Genomic DNA, 20,749 nt, shown 5'->3' with positions numbered 1-20,749 from the left:
ATTATTAGGTTTAAATCACAGTTTTACTAATACACAGCAGAGCAGAGTTATAAATGTGTTTTGACAACAAGAATTAATACAGCAATTATTTTCCCTGGAGTAAGATAATAAGCATATAATTAGCATCAAAATGACTATATTATAGCAAACATTGGTGATCTCAGGAAGGACAGCAGAAAACATCTATTTTTGTATGGCTCTTGATTAAGAAATTGGACTGGAACTTCACAAAATGAAGTCTCTCAAAGAAACACAAAATAATCCACTTTGGTATTTTTAACTGTTTCAAGGTATAAATACCGTGTCATATTATAATTTCTTTGAAAGCTGCTCTTGATTTCAATCACAACGCAAAGTATGTCTTTAAAACTCATTGAAATTGTTTAAAATAGTTTTAACATTTCAAAAACCCAGAATGGTAATTATTTTTCATTTTTAAAAGAGTTCACAGAAACACCTGATTTTAAAAATTTTTACAAAATGTTACACAAATTAGCAAAAAAATGCAAATTTTAATTTTCAATTTATTTTATTCCTCTCTATACATTCTTCACTTAAAAATCCCTAAGTATTTTGTGAATGCAGAGAGCAAGATTGAAAACTGTTGTGAGGATACATTTATATGTCAGTTGGAAAAGCAAGATATGTGGAAGAGATTTAAACAACAAGTTATAATCGGCTGGGTTCTTTGGGAAAGGAGCATAAAAATAAACAAATATGACCATCAGATATGCCATGAGAAATAATATGACAGAAAATCCAAGAGACCCAACTTCCAAGTCCCCAGCTATACTTAGATGATCGAGAATTTTGCTATAATATAAATAAATATCATGTCATTCGGAATACCATTCAGAACATTGACACAAGATAATTTATTTTGCTTTGGAAGTAAAGGTTTCTGGCTTTCATATTTCCAGAAATGCAGTAGTTGGTGATTACCTCATTACAATGTCTCACTCTGCTGTTATTATCTATTTAAATTTCAAAAGATTTGAATTCTACTTCATTACTTTCATTTAACTGGCCTTAGGGATAGGTTTGTTGTTTGAATAAGCATTTCAATATTATTACAGTTATATAGGAAAGAGCTGATACTACCAACTTCCCAACCCATCACAGGCAGGCAATACAAACATCTTTGAAGTCCTAGAAACAGTGATTAAGTTAGGAAAATATTTTTAAATTTACCTGTGTCATCTCTCTGATGGAAGTGATACTGTCCAATGCTTTCATGACTCGGTCATAGTTCTTCTTCTGATGTGGCAAAAAATACACAAATAAGTTCAAAGAGTATTAGTCTTTGACACTAAAAAAAACTGAATTCTTCTGAGTGTGTATAAAACCAAAGCTAGAAGAAATGTTGAGCAAATCAATTCTTTCAAATATTTCTAACCATTAGCTTTCTTCCACCTCATACCCAGTCTCTCATTCATTGTCCAGAAAAATTCCATGAAAAACATTGTTATGATCTTTCTTCTTTGAGTTTCACAGGGATCTCCAAAACACTCAAAAAATCAACTCATTTTTAAACAAATATTTGTAACCAAACACAGTTATTTGCTCTTGAGGTAAATAATGCAGTGATTTTAAATAACACAGATTTTAAATAAAATGCATATAAACAGATGTGTTTCCTTTGCTAGCAGGTCTATAAAACTTCATAAGTCCTTCAGTGATCCCTCTGCTTACCCTGACTTCTGCTGACCTACTGCAAGAGCCACTACCAGACAGCTCCACCTGTACAGAGTGAACAGGCTCAACAATCCATGCTCCACCTCTCCACAGGACGTGGCACCCTCAGCAGCTCCACGGCTCCTGATCTTGAGGTCTTGCCAACACCACAGAACACCTCAGCCTCTCCTGAACAACAACTCCTGCATGCTGGCCTTTGTTCAGAAAGAGCGAACTGTGTCCCAGTGCAGGACATGCCAAGTTCTCATCTATGCCTTTGGGGAGATGGCTCTAGGGAGATGGAATATTCGCAATTGAGGGCTTTCCTGAAAGCCAGCATTTGGAGCCCAAGGAGCAGGTTACACAAGCACAATGCCTTAGTTCAAAATTGATGCTTGTACAAAACTCAACTATCAACATCTGATAAAATGACATACAAGGAAATAACTGCTTGCAATGAGAAAATGAGATGACAGCAATGACACTTCTAAGAATGAAAATATGGACTGGAAATCCTCTGGTTTACATGATCTGTATCTCTCAAAGGCCATCTTTCTTTTTGTGTCCAATATGCACAGTGGGTGAAAGACAGTTAGAATACAAAATTTACCATCTAGAATTTGTCCCTTAGAACAGTGTCTTGGCTTAAACATAACCTACAGTCCTGTCATGGTTTAGGAATGGTATTCTCCAATTTGGTGTTCCCACTAAAACCAAGCACTGCTCACTATCCCCTTCCGCTTCCTCCTTCCACTTCTCCTCTGCTCTGGGATAGAGAATTGGGAGGCACAAAGATAAAGATCAGGAGTCGACCATAAGAACAATCATCTGGAAACAACAATGAGGTAAGAAAAACAGTAACAAACAGTATCCAACTGCTCCCTCTGATAAGTAAAATGGGAACACTTTTCCCTCTTTTCCCTGGAAGAGAATCCTTTCCCCCTGCTCCCAGCGATGATGCAAGGTGATAAAGAATAACCGCTGGGTCTCAGCTATGCCCCATTCTGGCTACTGTAAAAATGAACCATGTCCTGGCCAGAACTATATTCAAGTACTTTCTCAGAAACAATAAATATAAGCTGCAAAGTTTTGAAAACACACTTGTGCAATATTCAGGAGCTATATCACATAATAAAGGATACTCCTCCATGGGAAATCTTTGCTTTGAAATCTCATGTATGACTAAAACCAAGTGATTACATAATTAAAGGTAACTACTTACCCTGGGGTTAAAGGCCAGCATCTGAGGATCATTAGGATCAACTACAGATGGATATGGCTCAAAAATGACGACTTTCCTAGGTGATTCTAATGCAGACCGACACATAGACACTAACAGATCAACCACCTGGGAATAAAGAAAGACATATTTATTATATGTTTCTTCTAAATATGTACTTTTATATTGTATCTTCCAGTCTGCCTTTTTTTACACATTATAGATATATTTCATTGTGACCTATATTGCCCAAACTGTGTTATCCACTGGAAGCAGTTTAGGACTAAATTTCTTCTGCTGACCTCAACAGAGTTTGGGTTCAGCCACGGCATATTATTATTCCATGTGCATGTAAGTAGGACCAGTACCTGGTCCTAAAAGTATTATAACATCAAATATATTGCTTGAGCTATTTCTTTCTCTTGTGCACACATATGAATTCCTGTATCAAATTTATTCACGAAGGAAATGAAATTGTGCTGCATCTGTGTATCTCTGTGTAGACATGCCAGTAAAAATGTTGCTCAAGAACAAGGAATAGTCTGTGAAATTTGTACCACTTTCTGCTCTTCTCCTGAAGACTGTAATCACAGAAGCACTTGAAAACATTCCTTCTGCCAAAGCCAGAATACTGCAATGATTTAACAGTCATCTGCAAAGCTCATACTAGGGCATCCTCTTCTTTCTATCCTTTTGTACAAAATAACAACACTTCTTTGAATATCTATGATTTTCACAATTTCTTCACAGGATTGTGCATGTAATGTGCACATAGATGTGAGCATACAAGCACACACACCACTTAGACACAGATTCCCATGTAATTGTTTGAAAATACGTAATTCAGAGGTTAAAAATAGAATACAGCAATAAAAAACATGAGAGAACGCAGCTTTCTGGCAGCTGTGAAATATAAAACCAGTTCATAATGAAATCCAAAATTGCTACATTTATGAAAAAGCTAAGGTACTAAAAACTGCAGATTAACTAATTTCCCTGCATTTTTTTCTGTGCCTTCTGAAAACATTCCTGTGTGAAAACAGGCTTCTCCAGGAAAGAAAGGAAAAGCTGAGACAAGCCTGAGTTAGTAGATATCCCTGGCTCCCCCCACAACTCCACACGGATGACATCTCATCTCGCAGCTCACGCTCATCTAGAAGATTTTCTACATCTGTCATTGTATCTGATCATTTGGATGAAAAAAATTACAGTCCTTTAGAGATACAGAATGAAAATAAGAATAATGATGAAAGGGAAAAAGAACTGTGCTGTGATGACTCATATAGGTGCCATTCTCCTTCTCTGCTCCTTCAGCATGAATGGACAATTTTCTCTGTCAGTTTTTATATATTCTGTTAGTTCCGGTGACAAAATATCTCACATATATCGAAAAATGAAATTGCTTAAATAATGATTCCTTTCCCAATGGTTCTCTGATTACTTTCCAGTTTTTACTGTCTGTATGTGTGATGAATGTTTCAAAATAGGGCATTTGCACTAGCATTTACAAAGGAGATCAGCAACCAGATCAGGCAGCAGACCTGCCCCTGTGCAAATGCATTACTGTGAAATTGGTCATGAGTTCACCGTGCTTCTGAGAAGCACTGATGGTCTGCTGTCACAGAACACTGCTAGGGAAGAGCTGTTTGAGTCCCCAGATCTTTTCATGCATAGACTCAAAGCTGTCTTGCTTTATCATTTGCATGATGGGATACTGTCTTAAAACTGGCACAGTTCTATTTAGACCTACTCTCTACTCATCCCTAAGCCCTTCTTTAAACAAATTGTTGACTCCTAGACTGTTTTCAACTGTGCATTTGGTTTTTTTGGGGTTTTTTGCACCTGATTTCCCCTGAGGTCATTGTTTTGAGCTGATGCAATGCAAAACAAACTGGAAGGTAAATCTGTATATGCGTTCCTTGGGAATAGGAAGTGGTGTGGATCTAGCAGATGTCCTTAAAACTGGGTATGAACTCCTCCTCAGTTGGAGGTACTGAAGAAGTAAGGATTAAAACAGTTGCATGAAGAACAAGACAACACTTGCTGATGACAATTCCTCTTACGATACTCCTCAGACAGTGCCTCTCACTCTCAAGAGATTCTTTACAGGGCGTAGGAACCATCCAAAAATCAGTCATCTAATTTTCAGGTATTTTGCCTATGTGACTAATACAAGGCAACCTGAGTTCAGGCTGGAAAGTTTTAGAAAGTACAGTTGCTATTAAAGAAAAGCCATCAGATTATTTGGAGTGACAAAGTAGGGTTATGCACCTTAGGAAACTAGCGGAAAGCACAAAAGACAAAACAGGATATGATTTCTAATGATGGGAACTGTATTTAGGCCTCTTCACTAGACAAATTATTTGGAGGAAGATTCAGACAAAACGTGAACATCTTTTACTACTCATCCTAAGATTGCTAGGCCGTTGAAGAAATAATCACTGTGCTGAATGCCATGATTCACACTGTCCTAAACTAATGACGAAAAGAGCTGAGATGGATCAAACTCTAGAACTGGTTAACTCTTTCTGCAAACAGGAATGGAGGTTTCAGCCAGATCCACTACAGTGAGCTGGCTGCAATGCTTTCACTAAAGTGAAACTTTGCAGAATTTAACCACCTAGGTGCAATGGGACAACAGACAAAACCCCTTATCTAACTCTTTCTTAAGCACTCTTAAGGTTGTAGTCACTTCAGAGCTCTACAGCAAAGCTCTGCAAATGTAGAGGTACTCCAGATATCTTGAGCAAGCTCTGCATATGCCTGCAACACTGATACTTACATAAAACACTGAGTGAGAGCTAACCAGAGCCACCTCTTTTCTATGTAGATAGCTCTGCTTAAGAAAGCTTATATTGAATTCTTTACTAATTTTAGGAAAGAAACCTTCCAGCTGTTCAAAGAGTTATTCAATAGGGCTCCCTGGAAAACTGTTTTCAGTGATGAGGTAGATCTTTAAGAATGCCTTCCACAGAGTGCAAGAGCTCTCAATCCCCATGTGCAGGAAATCAGGAAAGGAAGACAAGATGTCAGTATGGATGAGTCCAGACCTAGCAGGACTAAAAAGAAAGAAGGAAATGCACAGACAGTGGGTGCAGGGATAGATATTCTAGGAAGAATACAGGGACTTAGCCTGCTTAAGTCAAGATGGGGTGAGGGAGGCCAAGGTGCAAATGGAGATGAACCTGTCAAGAGATGCAAAGAATAATGAAGAGGCTTCTAAAGGCATGTGAGGCAGAAAAGGAAGGTCAAAGAAAGTGCACCCCTCTCTGAACACGACTGGCAAAATGGTAACAATGGCAGACAATGAGAAGGCCAAGGAGCTTGACAGCTCTTTGCCTGTTTTCCCTGGCAGTCTCCCCTTCACACACCTCTCAAGTGGATGAAGCTCAAGACAGTAAGCAGGGAAGCAAAGTGCTTCCCACTGTCAGTGAAGGTTAGATTTGAGAGCCCCTGAGGAATGTGAACATAGAGAGGTCTATCTCCACGCTAACTCAAAAGGCATGGCAGCCAGGTAAAGTAACAGGTGACTGGAAAAAGGGAAATACTGCATCTATTTTTAAAAAGGGTAGAAAGGAGGGCCCTGGAAACTACCAACCTGTCAGCCTCACCTCTGTGCCTGGGAAGATCATGGAACAGCTCCTCCTGGAAGCTGTGCTAAGGCACATGGAAGACAGAGATTCAGGACAGCCAGCACAGCTTCACCGGTTCCCTGAGCAACCCAGTGGCCTTCTGGATGGAGTGACCACATCAGTGGACAAGGGAAGTGCTACAAATGTCATTTGTATTCTGTAAATTCTTTAAAACAGTCCCTGCCAACACTCTCCTCTCTAAATGAAAAAGAGATCAATTAGATAGATGAACAGTTCTGTGGATAAGGAATTGGTTGGAAAGTTGCATCCAGATGGTAGAGGTCAATGTCTCATGTCCTGGTGGCCACTGGTGATGAGTGCTGTCCTCAGGGGGCAATACTGGGACCAGGGTTATTTAATGACATAGAAAGTGAATTCAACTGCTCTCAGCAAATTTGCACATCACACAAGCTGAGTGGGGCAGCTGACATGCCTGTACAAGCTGGAGGGGCCTGTACAAGCTGGAGAAATGGGCCCATGGGAATCTCATGAGGTTCAACAAAGCCAAGGACATGGTGCTGCACCTGGGTCATGGCAATCACTGGTATGACCACAGGCTGGGCATGAACAGACCCAGAGCATTCCTGCCCAGAAGGACTTGGGGGTGCTGTGGGTGAGAAGCTGGACATGCCCCAGCCATGGCACTCCCAGCCCAGAGAGACAAACGTGTGCTGGGCTGCATCCAGAGCCCCGTGGGCAGCAAGGCAGGGAGGGGATTCTGCCCCTCTGCTCTCATGAGTGCCCACCTGAGCACTGTGTCCAGCTCTGGCGCCCCCAGTATATGAAAGACCTACACCTATTGAAGGAAGTCCAGAGGAGGGCCACAAAAATGATCAGAAGGTTGCTATGCCCTCCTGATGAAGACAGGCTGAAACAGCTGGGGTTGTTCAGCCTGTAGATGAGATGGCTTTTGGGAGACCTTGTTGCAGCCTTTCAGTAAAAATGGATGATAAGATGGGGAAAATATTTTTAGCAGAATCTGCTGTGATAGGACCAAGGGTAAAGGTTTTATACTAAAGGAGGGAGATACAGATGAGATATAAAGAAGAGTTTTACAGTGAGGGTGACGAAACACTGACACATGGTAGATGCCCCATCCTTGGTAACACTCAAGGTCAAGTCAGATAGGGCTTTGAACAACCTGATCCAGCTGAAGTTGTCCTGACTCATAGCAGGGTACATTACTACCTTCACAGGTTCCTTTGAACTCCAACGATTCTAATTCTAAATGTACATGTAATGTAACATGTGCCTGAATTAAAAAAAATTAAATTCTCACAGGACTTCAGGCTGAGGAAGAGGTGAGGCTTTGTCTGCACATCTCCCTCCATTTCTTACAAGCCTAAACTGTTATGCCAATATCTGGTATCTAGATGTTACGAATATAGCCATCCAATGGTCTTCAGGCATCAGATGAAAAGTGAGGAAGTGATCTAGACTGTTCCAACTTTCTTCCTTTGAGAATATGCTCATGGCTGTATTCAGGCACCTACCTGAATAGTTTATTTCCAGTTACTACACTCACTAGTGCTAGTAAAAGTTAAATATGCTCTTTCAAAAAACCCATGTTGCTTACTTATGTAGAAGCACAGTAACCAGAAAATTGGACACAAATGCACATTTCATTAAGATGTGTAGACTTTCACCATAAGATCTTAAAGGGACTTAAATGTAAGATCTTTTAACTTTTGTTTTTAATGAAACATTGGGTTAGTGATTTGGAAGTGTAATTTAAAATACTTTAAGAAAACAATGATAGGGTTATAACTACATCAATAACGGAATGAGTCAGGAAGCAGGCTTATATTAAATTCCTTATCCTTGAGAAGAAGAAAGAACCCTATGTAGCAATATCAGTAAGGACTTTCCCACTGCTATGTAATGATCAAAACAACAGATGCTCAGTGGATCCCTGCATCCCAAGTCCACGAACAGGAAGTAACTTATTAATTGCATGAGAGTAGTAATGGCTCATTAGGTGAAAATAAATGTGAATTATCTTCAAATTACAATGGCTGCCTTTATTAACAACCCAGGTGACCTAATTGAATACAACAGGGCACAAAACCACAGTTACTCTAATTACATGGAAGCAAAACAATGGAAACACCTCATTAGTACTGTTTGAATACACCATGCATAGACCAGTGCATTTACAGCTATAACAGTGGATAAATAAATAATATTTACCAAACAATTCTCATATGGTGCACACAAGCCAAAATACATACTGGAAGAGACTAAGTGGACTGAGAAAACATTAGATAATCCTACCTGTGCCCCAGTTGCAATTTCATCAGCAGCCTCATTCATCACTCCTAATGTTTGGAAAGCAAATACACAGAGTTCTCGTTCACAGACAGTAGGCTATACAAAAAGAGAAAGGTAATTTTATTTCTGTTCTAATTTGAGTTCCTGTTTTTAGCATGTCACACCTAAAACAAAACCCAAACACAATTAATGCTAATTTTTCATATTTTAACTGCAACATTAGTTTTAAATACTTAATACCTATCAAAAATTGAGGAAGACACATTAGAGAAACATTTTAATAACCTGAAGAGCAAGAGTGAAGAACTCTAAAACTTCTAAGTACTCAGCGAGGCTAAACTTAAAAGAAATCTCAGCACAGTTACAAAACCAAAATTACAGTCATAGTACTCAAATGTTTTTAAGACTATCAATCTGAAAATTTCCTACATAATTAAACTTAATGGAGAACAAATGCTGAAGCTGATGGAAGCAGGTTTATTCTTCATAGCTTCTTACACTGCTCTTCAGAACACATACAAAAATCTGATCTGGAAGACAAATTTCTTGGAGAGGCTATTTTTGATTTTTGACAATTTAACAAATTATTGCAAATAAGAAGGAAATCTTTATATAATTATAATTTATAACAACAATAAATTATTGTTAATAAGAAATTGACTATAAGAAAATCCATTACATTTTTATAGCATAAACACTGTAATTTGAAGCCTACTTATTTGAAGAAATAAAGGTACTTCAAGTCTTTTTTCAGGTATTAAACAAATAATAAAAACCCCTTGTTGTTGAACCAGCTTTTCCTATTAAACAATTCATGATGTCATCACAATTTTAAAAAGTTAACTTCATATTGAGTGAGAACTCAACATTTTGCCTTCATAAAGCAGACAAAGCAGAAACAAAAAGCAGCACAGCTTTAGGTAATGAAAAATAGGCATGTCTTCATGGGCTTCCTAACTGTTTACAACCTTTACAGCAATTCCATCTTATTTACTGAAAGATAATTAGCAGACCAAATGAATTGTTACAAGCATTCAGAGCGAACAAATAGTTGAAAGAAATACGAACTAAAACCTTCCTTAAAACTATCCAATAAACACAACCTTTTATGACCGTATTGAAAACAATCAAAAATACTTTTTGGATACTATATATTTGAATGCATAGTATTAAACACTAGCTCACTGAAACTTAAACTTATCATTGTAACTAAAAGCTCTGAGTCTAGTGATCACAACAAGTACAAAATTATTTGTTGTAGTATGCTTTGAAGCTCAAGCCACTGCTTCTGTAAGGTGCTTGTAGAAATGAAAAAATTAATTTAACAAAGAAAACCTAAAATTTAGCTGAATTCTGTTTCAGGCATCAGCTTTGCCAGTAATAAGCATACTGCTGTACATGCAGTCACTTGCTTTGCAGCACTTATAACATTCATTTGCTGGGTTTCAAAGACTCAAGACTTCAATAAACATCTGAAATCTAGACTGATACAGTCTCACTTCATTTGCTTTACAAGACCTATCATCTTTCAAGTCTGATAGTGTCACCCATTTGATTTAGTTTATCTGCCATGCTACATTGCATTAGGTAGCAGATGAAGCCAAGCATGATCAAATCCATTGTGCCATGGCAAGCTGGACAAGAAGTATCTATTATTGTCATTATTCTTGGGTTTTCCACATTTAGAAGATGGTTAAATAATTTATTCAGTTGGCATAACTATCATAATCAACAGCATACAGACTTCCTTTATTTCAGAGCAAGGAATAACTCTGGAATAGTAGAGCAATCTAAGTTTGGCCATGCTTGTCATGAAGAAAACTTAAAATACTTATTTTTGACATTTTGTTCATAGTCTCAGCAACGTAAGTTATCCCAAGATTTAATGATGGCAAAGGGAATACCCAATTTGTCACCATTTGTCTTTTCCCTGCCTCTCTGTTATGATCCCAGAAGTGTCTGAGCATCTAGAAGTTAGGGAAACAGTCACTGTATTTATGCTTGACTTTTGAAAGTATTTTCTTTTTTTTCCTTTTTTTTTTTTTTTGCCTCAGGCTGACACTAGAGAACTCTAGATATAAGTACAAGCAAGACAGCTGAATTTTGGCCTTGAAGTGGAACAGATACTTCTGTTAGGGTCTATACAATTCTTCTCATTTTGTGTATTTGATAAACCTTTCTGTCCACTACACATTTTGTCAATACAATACAATGGGGAAAATAATCTCAAGCCTGCAGCTGAAGAGACATTTCAACAGTCTGTCTTCATATATCTAGCCTGGATGCCTTTTAGCCCACACTATAGTAATTTTAAAAGTACTTTTGAGTTCTGTTTCTGGAATTTGTCTCAATTTAACAAAGTAAGATGTTTTTAACTTAAATTTCTCACAGGTGTTAGCAAGTATTCCAAGAGATGCTGGTTTCAGTGTCCTCTACTCCAGCCACTAGTTAAACTCAACAATTTAGATTGTTCAAATCCCTACAGAATGAAAATACTAACTTGCAATTAGGAAGCAAATGTTTGAGGGGCTCGTTTGTCAAGCTCTGTGACTTACCTACTGTTACATTTCCTTACGTTTTGCCTGCAACTGTGCATGCCGGAACCAATGAAAACATATGAAAACTAAGTTAAGAAATAAATTCTAGAAGGCAGAGCTTAAAGAAACCACAAGCTTTACAGAGAAACTGGGATTCAAGGCTTCTCCTACTCTGCTGCTAATATTTTGCATACTGGAAGTGTGTTTCCCTTTGTGGCGTCCACTCTTGTCATAGGGTGTGAGCCTTTGGGACAGGAGCAGCATTTTTCTCACTTCAGATCAAAAATACGACAAATGTCCCTAGCCACATTAAACAAACTAGAACATCACTGCCACATTTATAACAGTTATGTTGTTCCAATGTCATCTCTGGATAATCTTGCTTTGGTTAATTTTTATGATATTCAACAAGCTAAACTTTCTAAGAATTTTTTTGTCTGTACATGAAGTATAGATATGTTCTTACTGATGTGGAATTCACAGCCAGAAATGTAGAGATAAATCTTAATTAATCTTTGCTTGGATTACTATCTTCCATTGTTTTCAAGGGGAAAATACACGACAAAGCAGGGCTTAGACACTTAAACATTTATTTCTGAATATGAATTTCATCCTAGGTACACAGGGTTCCACAGATTACAACCACCACCTTGAGGAAGGAACTGACTGGCTTGAGGACTTTGTTGCTCACTTCCTGAAGAAGGCAACTGTGATTCCTCTCAGCAACAGCAGCTACAGGGTCTCACTTTTCTCTTGAAAACAGCAAATTAACATAGAACTATTAGCCTTCACAGAACTATTAGCTAAGTGAAGATCACTGGTGCTGTAACACTATTAGAAGGATCATTATTCCAATGAGGAAAAACAAGAAAAAAATAAGACACAGGCAGTTAACCTGAGACTGCAAATGCTTGGAGGCAGAAGGCAATGACAGAACCACAGAGCATCTTCTAAATGTTTGAAGTTTCAGACATTTCCTTTGGCCACCCCCATTCTTTGCATGATCAGTAGCTCCCACCCAACTGCTGCTGTGGTGAAAAAAGCACAGAGCTCCCGTGTGTCACAATGCAAATGTCATTTCTTTCTGCAGTGACTGAGACTGGCAGACACACAAACTACCTACGCGCTATGACATAGCCTGGTTCCTGGACTAATAACTACCTAAAATATTTTCTACATATTCTTTCAATTTTAAAAAGCTGGAACTTCATAGTCTACATCAATCTAGCAACTTTCTGATGTGGTGTGCAGTTATGCTCAGAGCAACGTGTCACGCTTTTCTGTGTTCTGAGGGATATCACACAGACACTAATGAGGCTGTAACGTGACTGACAAACCTAAAAACTATTGATCTAAGAGGAGATGCTTTGGGGAAAGCTCATTGCCTGACACACAAGTGTAATAAATGGTGAAGGTGAAACCATTAATGATCATCCCACTTTTCTTAATGAAAGCAACAGACAAGGAGACAAAATGGAACTTCAAATCTCTGTTCTGTTTCCTACTTTCCACCACACCAACTCCTGGTTTTACTGCAAGGTAAACTCTCTAAATAGTCGCTCAATATTCATGTGTTACACAGAACATGCTGCTCAAAGTCATGGGAGATCCCACAGTGGATAAGATCCCACAGAAAGATAAGAGCTGACTGTGGTTGAGCAAGCACTTGCTCTGCTTGGCTTTGTTTTGCCTCATTCAAATGTTATTTTCTGGGATTTTTGGGGACTTTCTGCATCTTACACACTTTAAAAAACTATATTTTTACTTCACAAATATAGAAAAAAAATGATGAACAAACAAACTTTACAGAATGTTAGATGGGCAAAGTGCACTTGGTAATTTGTTGGCAACAGAAGAAGTTTTACTGAAGTAATTTTACTCTGTCAGTAAAATAAATATTATTTGAAATCTATTCTATTAGAATACAGGTCGTAGCTGGAAAGGCTTTTTTCATAAAAAGAGATAAAAACAATCTGCATTATGGCATAAGGATTAGAACAACCACAGCTTTATTCCACAAAAACCCTGGAATTCCATAAGCATCTTGGCTTCACTTCAGTCTGACTAAACATATCGTACACCTATGCTTTTCTCCACAGTTCAGTGATGTTTATTCTGGTCAAGAAACTTCCCAGGACTAAGCAGCATACTCAATGCTTCTGTGTTTTCCAAACCACAGAGAAATCTAAGACCTCTTCAAGTCAACATGAACCCATCGAGGACAAGATTTCAGCCATAGTAAACAAAACATAACTGAGAGCACTTTGGGATGAAAAGCATTTGAAAAAATGCAAGCTTATGAATGGAAAAAATTAATCATAATTACAACATTGTGCTTATTTTTACAGCTAAATAATAAGTTCACATATTTCAAATATTACTCTGTGGTATTTCACTGTTCATATTTTATAGGAAATTATGAAACAGCAGAAATGTATGCACCAGAGTAAAAATTTAAAAGAAACTAGATGTAATAATTAATTTTGTTGATTTTTTTTACTAATTCCTTCTTTGTTCTGAGGAGTGCTCAGTCTGAGGTTTCAACACAAGATGGCACTCCAGAGAGACTTCTTTATAAAAAAAAAAAACAACTATACACAGATGGTCTTTTAATTACCCTATTGAATATATTCTGAGATTATTTTCTCCTGTATAATTGTCTCACAGGTCTTTAAAACCCATTCAGTCATGCTGTTCTGTCAATGGCGTTAGTATTTGCAAATGAGGAATTTGGAAAGGCACAGAACAGCAAGATAGACATCAGTTTTACAAATTGCACTATGTAAAAGCTGAATAAGATCAAAGAATTACAGAAAGATTGAGGTTGGCAAGGATCTCCTCAGGTCATCTAGTCCAACATCCCTGCTCAACCACGGTCATCTGAAGCCAGTTGCCCTGAACAGACACTATTTGAATTTTTCAACGGATGCAAACTCCACAACCTCTCTGGGCAACCTATTCCCATGCTCAGTCACCTTCAGAAAACGTTAAAAAGGGTTTCCTGTTGTTCCACTGAAACCTCCTGTATTTCAGGTTGCATCCTCTGCCTCTTGTCATGTCACTGAACACCACTGTAAAGGGCCTGGCCCCATCCTTTTTGCATCCTTCCATCAAATATTTACAGACATCAGTAAGATCCCACCTGTACCTTCTTTTTTCCAGGCTCTCAGCCTTTCCTCCTGTGTGATGTGCCCTAGCCCCTTTAATCACCTCAGTGACCCTTCCCTGGACCTTCTCCATTAGCACCATCCCCTTCTTGTGCTGAGGAGCGCAGAACGGACGCAGTGTGGCTCACCAGGGAGGTGTGCAGGGGCAGCATCACATCTCTCCACACACTGAGACAATTCTACTATTTAATGCAGCCCAGAATAACCATTAGCCTTCCATACCACAAGTGCACGTTGCCTTCCTGTGTCCAAGATATCCTTTTCTGCCCAAGCCAAGCTGCTCTCCCAGCACACACTGGTGCCTGGGTATGTTCCTCCCCAGCTGTAGGACTCTGCACTTCTCCTTGCTGAACTGCAGGATGCTCCTGGCAGCCCCTTGCTCCAGCCTGCCAAGGTCCCTCTGAATGGCACCCATTGCTCTGGAGGACCACACACTTCTCCCATGTTTTCATCACCAACAAGCTGTGAGGATACACTCTGCACCATCATCCAGGTGCAGATTGATGAAGGTACTCAACAGGACTGGATCCACTACTGACCCCTGGGGTACACCATGAGTTGCTGACCCCCACGCAGACTTTACACAGCTGAACATCACACTCTATGCCCAGACATCCAGCCAGGTTCCAGACTTCCCATCTCCTCAATCAGCCCACGCACCAGCAGCTTGTCTAAAAGGATCTTATGGCAGATACTGTCAAACTCCTTACTCACATCCAGGCAGACAATATCCACTGCCCTCCCCTCATTCTACCAGACCAGTCGCTTCCTCAGAGAAGTTCAATCAAGTCAGTCAAGCACGAATTCCCACTGGTGAAACCATACTGACTCTTTGTGAGGATTTTCTTGTCCTTAATGTGTCTGGAGATGGTTTTGAGGTTTGGTTGCTTCATTACCTTCCTACAGACCAAGGCAAGGGTGACCAGAGTGGAGTTATCTGGATCCTCTCCTTCCTGCCCTTCTTAAAGAAAGACTGATATTTCCTTTACTCCGGTCTTCCAATATGATATCTCATTTTTATTACACTTCTTTTAATCAGATCCTTAAATATAATAACCACTTTTGTTGATGACTCGTGATCTTATTACATTAAATGTTCGTAATAAATGTACATGCTGAATTCCTAAAACAACTTATTTCTCTACTGTTACAGCAGCAAGTCTTGCACTACTAAAATGCAACTTAGTCCTTCCCTAGAATATTCTAGTAATAATAAAAGGAAGACTTTCATACAGCATTAAAAAAAGTTAATAGTCTTCTAACATTGAACCAAATAATGCTTTTTTATTACATTCTTGGATCTGCTTTGGAAAATACATTTTTTAGCTAGATGAACCAAAACAGATGGTTGAAAAGGACCTTTAGAGATCAGTCAGTGGTTTTATTCTCTAATACAGGACTAGCTTTATCTAAACTTTATCCAAAATTTTAGATAAAGCTAAAGTAAGTTTTTCCTAAAGCTTTATCAAGCATTGTAAGAGGTTGCTCAGAAAGGCTGTGCAGACTCCATCCTTGGAGATCTTCAAAAGCCAGTGAAAGACAGTGGATGAAATAAATTCCAGTTTCAGGAATTTTTCACTACAGACATGCCCCATGCAAGAACATGTCAGTACTTCAGAATGGGTTTTGTGGAAATCATTCAACTTTCCCAAGTTAATTTCTAATATTAAATCTAATATTGTAGTTTGACAGAAATGAGGATAATATATGTAACTATTTCAACAACACACATGTGAATGAAATACCAACTGGTTGAAAATGTTAGGAGAAAAAAAAGCATTTCACAGTATGTTACTGAAACAATCCGAATCCAGTCATTAATTACAAACAAATAGTAGTCCATTCTCACTCATCTAAACAACTTCTCTGTTGAAAACACATTCAAAGACAGGAACATGAGGCAAATAATTCAAAGGGCCAGGTCCTTACATTTTTCAGTAGATTTACTGTGTCTGCCTTTTCATGTCTCCTCCATAAAACCTGTGTTTGACCTTTCACTTCCCCCTTTTTCAGAACAGAGCGAGGAGGTACCTCAGAAGATGGCAGAGCTCCTGAGAGCTGTGTTGCACAGGTTGCCTGGCAGGAGGATGCACTGTGATTCTTTATATGAGTTAAGGGAGCTGTTTGGATGTACTGGCTGCAGTCCCAACACTTGCTAATGATTTCAAAGCTGTTGCTTAATCTTTCTGTGAAAAGTGAAATATGCAGGGTTCCTATCATCATTAGAAATTACTGCATGAAATAGTATTGGTCCATGTTATGTAAGAGCTTAAATAATATTTTTTATTCTTAGGATCCGTGTATTCATTGCATTTTTCCTCTGCTTTGCAGAACAACTGCAAATCATTCCATGCAGTGATTTCAAGTAATTTTCTGATTTTTGCTGGTACTCACATTATATAAGTGTAATCTCCAAACATTCAATTTGGCTTTTATAACTTCTGGTACACTGCAAATAATCTTTAGATCTCACTGTTTCTTTGAAATAAATACAAAAGAAACATGCTGTGATGAGAACTTCCATCCATCCCCACCTTATCCGGGAAAGGTGTGAATACTTACAGGAAAGCATTGATTACTTACTACTTTGTTGTTTGGTTTTTTTCTTAAGCATGGAATGAAGTAGTGGACCATGGGCATTTACAAAGAAGAGTGTTACAACCACATGATGCTTTACAGTACTTTTCCAACAATTGAAGAAAACCTTTGTTCTTCCCCTTCGCAGTAATACAGGTGCAGTTCCTTGTGAGGGCATTAGGTTTGGGCATGTTCTAAGGTCACCCCATCTGCCTAATCTGTTCCGTTTTCTACACACACAGACTAGTGTGTGTAGAACACAGAGGAATTAAGCACTTAACTCTGGTCTTCTGTATTTCAGAAAATTTTGGAGCTCAAAAGAAAACTGGTTATTCTCAAAGACACTCACTTTGCTCTGTAAAGAAATTCCTAAGAGAAATATAAGAATTTCTTTCTTATTCATATTCTCTGAGCAAATAAAGCAGCCCCTTTAGTGATCCTCAATAAAGGACCAAGAAGGCCTAACAACAGCCAAAGATTTCAATGTACAACAGGATCCTTGAATCAGCAGGGCACATTTGCATGATCAGATAATTATTGAGGACTCTGGAGCAAGACAGATGTCCACTGTAAAATCATCAAGTCAAACATATGCAATCATGTCATGCAGCTGTTCTGCAACAGAATCTTCCACACAGTCATACATCTGCCATTTGGATCTAGTGCCTAAATAAAACCATAAAAAATGAGACATCTCGTTGTCATCAAGTGGTTGTTATCAGATGGGAAAAAAGATGTCAGGATTTTTAAAAAGTAACTTAAATTGAAGCAGACATTAAAGCCCGACTACTCCTTCAGAAAAATTCGTTTATGAAAATGAAACACAGTACTGAGAAGAAAGCTTGCTGAGAAAGATTGATTTAAATATACTTTATAACTAAGATAAAATGATAGCCTACAGAAAGAAAAAGTTTTTCTCTCAGTTTCAGATGGTTTCTTCAACTGTTGTGAGGATGAGATTTCTGAATTTTGCAAGTCAGTAACAACCGGCACGAAAAACTACACAGAGCGTAAGAGTTTGTAATTAGGCATAGCATTTCACAGTATTAAAAAACTTCTGATTGTTGTGTGATGGCAATCATTGAATTTTTTTAACTGCTTTTAAGAAAATTAATAAACTACACTATAGTTCAGGAAAGGCACCAGGTTGACATAGGGGAGGATTAGAGAATCAAATCTCTCTTGTGGCTTCTATGTAACTCCATGAAACTCCATAAATGATCAGAAAATCAAGTCTATATACATATTAAAGAAACTTTTCAAGCAATATCTTTATTATGCTTTTTAAAATTCATAGGTCTTCTTTGCTGTTGAAAAAGAAGGTCCAAAATGTAGAATGGAAACTCACCATTAAAAGTATCCAAACCTAGACATGGACCTGTGTGCATCTGTGTGGAGAAACCAAACTTTAAAGGGAGAAACTGGTGAATGACTCAGTTATTTAGTCCATGGCACCTCTTGTGACACAACCTGCTACAGAGAGAGCCTATGCATGTAATGCCTTAGGGATGCATCTCTGGAAAATGAGATCGGGACACTCTTGCTAAACACACCATGGCAAGGCACCCACCTTACAAAACCTGGTGAGGTTACTGTGGTCTCCAAAGAGAGAATCCTTTACAAAAGCCAGGGATCCTCAATAAGGCTACACTGCATGTAGCCTTGCCTTAAATGAGAGCTTTCTGCATTCTTGTAACAGAAGTACTCAAATTTCTGAGATCTGCTCCTGCAGTGGTCCTAAAGAGAAAATGCTCTTTCTCTTCGCATACATTATATATATACACTATATATATACACACCTAATTATATATATATTATACATATATATCATACATATACATATATGTACATACACATACATACATGTGTATGCATGGATGTGTATATGTGTGTTCAGCTGAAGCATGTATATAAACCCCACAAGTTGACTACTTTAAGCTGCCCCTGGCCAGACCTCTCAGCAGAGTGAAGCATAAATTTCCTTAACACACTCTAGGGCAAGCTAATGCTCAATTCAAACTGAGATCCTTTCTCACCTTCTACAGAACTGCAAACTCATTAATGGCTCTATATTGCTTATTGAGTCATTCAAGCATACACAGAGCATGCTAGATTTCTTCCTGGTATCTAATTTCTCCTAGGTTATATAATGACATTCCTTCATTTTTGCCAAGCTTGTCAGGTTATGCTGCTTCAAAGGCACTGATGAATATATGTTCAGGGGCAAATTTGGTTGCAGCTTTTTCTGTTGTGAAATGCTGACAAATGTTTAAACTGATAGCTATAAAATGACCCTTCTTTAAATTGAAGACACAAAAGAGTAATTCTGAGAGATTTAAATCATTATGGTGGGAAAGAAGGAATTAAGATTTTTTTGCATTTAGAGCAGATAACTTTCCATTCTGGTTTTTTGTTGTTTTTTTTTTTAATAGAATAAATCCTACTGTTTGCTTTGACCTATGGATAATAGATAAATAGATAAACTAAATCATGTTTTTCGAACCTTTAATCCTTCTTCAAACAATACTTACTTTGTCTCATCTCTTTTTGTTGCAGATAATATACACAGCGGTACATTCAAAGACAAACAGTAAGGAACGGATGCCTTTTATATAGGCTTCTAATCAGTTTTGGCTACTGATAAATCTGTCAGAAAACCTTGCTTTTAAAAGATAGATATGAGCTTGAAGAGGTGAAAATAACAGTGACTGGATACCCAAAACCATAGGGGTTTAACCATGATTTAAAATAGTGTTAACTGGGTATGTATATGCTTTTTCCAATCCTACCAACAGCCCATTTGCACACCCTGCATGCAGTGTGCCAGTCAGAGTCATGGGGAATGACACTGAGGTGACTGCTGCTACAAGGTAGAGCAATAATCCTCCTGAATTTAGTCACCTGGAATTATCACAGACAACATCTGTTTCAGCTTATGTGTAGTTGCTGGCCACACTGTGGAGAAATTGTCTGGTGTCCAACCATTCCCTCACTGCAGTTAGTTTTCCATGGCTTTAACCATGAAACATGATTACTCATATTTCATTACTGGATGAAGGGCAGGTGAAACAAGAGGATTCTAAAACGCAAGACCAGTCCTAAAGCTAAGAACTGTATTCTGTTAGTATACTCTTTCACAAAGTGCACTGATCCAGCAGCTCCAGGCAGTGTGTCTCTCATGACCCATCCCACTCTTTTCCACTGCACGCCTTCACCAGCAGCATGAGGGAGGCTACAATGACCAGCAGGCAAATTCTGCTCCTGGTCATACAGGAAGGAAAGGAAGAGCTGCCATCTGGGCAGACTTTGGGGATACTGAGCCACAGCAGTGCCCCTAGGCTGGGTCACTGCCAGATCAGGCACTTCACAGAGCATCTCCTTCTACTGCCTTTTTTATCACATTTGAGGATGGCTCACTCCAGCAGCCTGTGAGAAAAACAAGGTCAGAAGCATTTCACAGAGTGCTGGCATTAACACCAGTGTATATAAACATCATGGTTGTGGCTTGATAAAAGCTTGGAGAGAGGTGCCCAAAGCTTTCAGAAGAATGCCAGAGGACTGGGAATGCACTCTAATCACTTCTCTGTTATCTGGCTGTGACTACTGCAGCACAATAGTGTTCAGTGAAATAAATGCCCCTTTACATTTCTGTGGTGTGATACAAGCCTAATT

The 20,749-nt window shown here is 38.5% G+C and overlaps 1 protein-coding gene across 1 annotated transcript in view; it reads right to left on the bottom strand.

The window, feature by feature from the left end:
• PARP8 (poly(ADP-ribose) polymerase family member 8) overlaps nt 1–20,749 on the bottom strand; it is a 120,899-nt gene that overhangs the window by 19,352 nt on the left and 80,798 nt on the right. The window contains exons 15-17 of the mRNA XM_033085442.1: nt 8,800–8,892; nt 2,897–3,022; nt 1,192–1,257 (exon numbers count right to left, since the gene is read on the bottom strand). Coding sequence (XP_032941333.1) covers nt 1,192–1,257; nt 2,897–3,022; nt 8,800–8,892 — 285 coding nt within the window. The remainder of the gene's footprint in view (nt 1–1,191; nt 1,258–2,896; nt 3,023–8,799; nt 8,893–20,749) is intronic.

Source organism: Catharus ustulatus, chromosome Z, assembly GCF_009819885.2.
Source record: "Catharus ustulatus isolate bCatUst1 chromosome Z, bCatUst1.pri.v2, whole genome shotgun sequence".
In the NCBI taxonomy this organism is placed as follows: Eukaryota; Metazoa; Chordata; class Aves; order Passeriformes; family Turdidae; genus Catharus; species Catharus ustulatus.
Note: the sequence above shows the minus strand (reverse complement) of the source record. Positions and strands in the feature narration are given on the sequence as shown.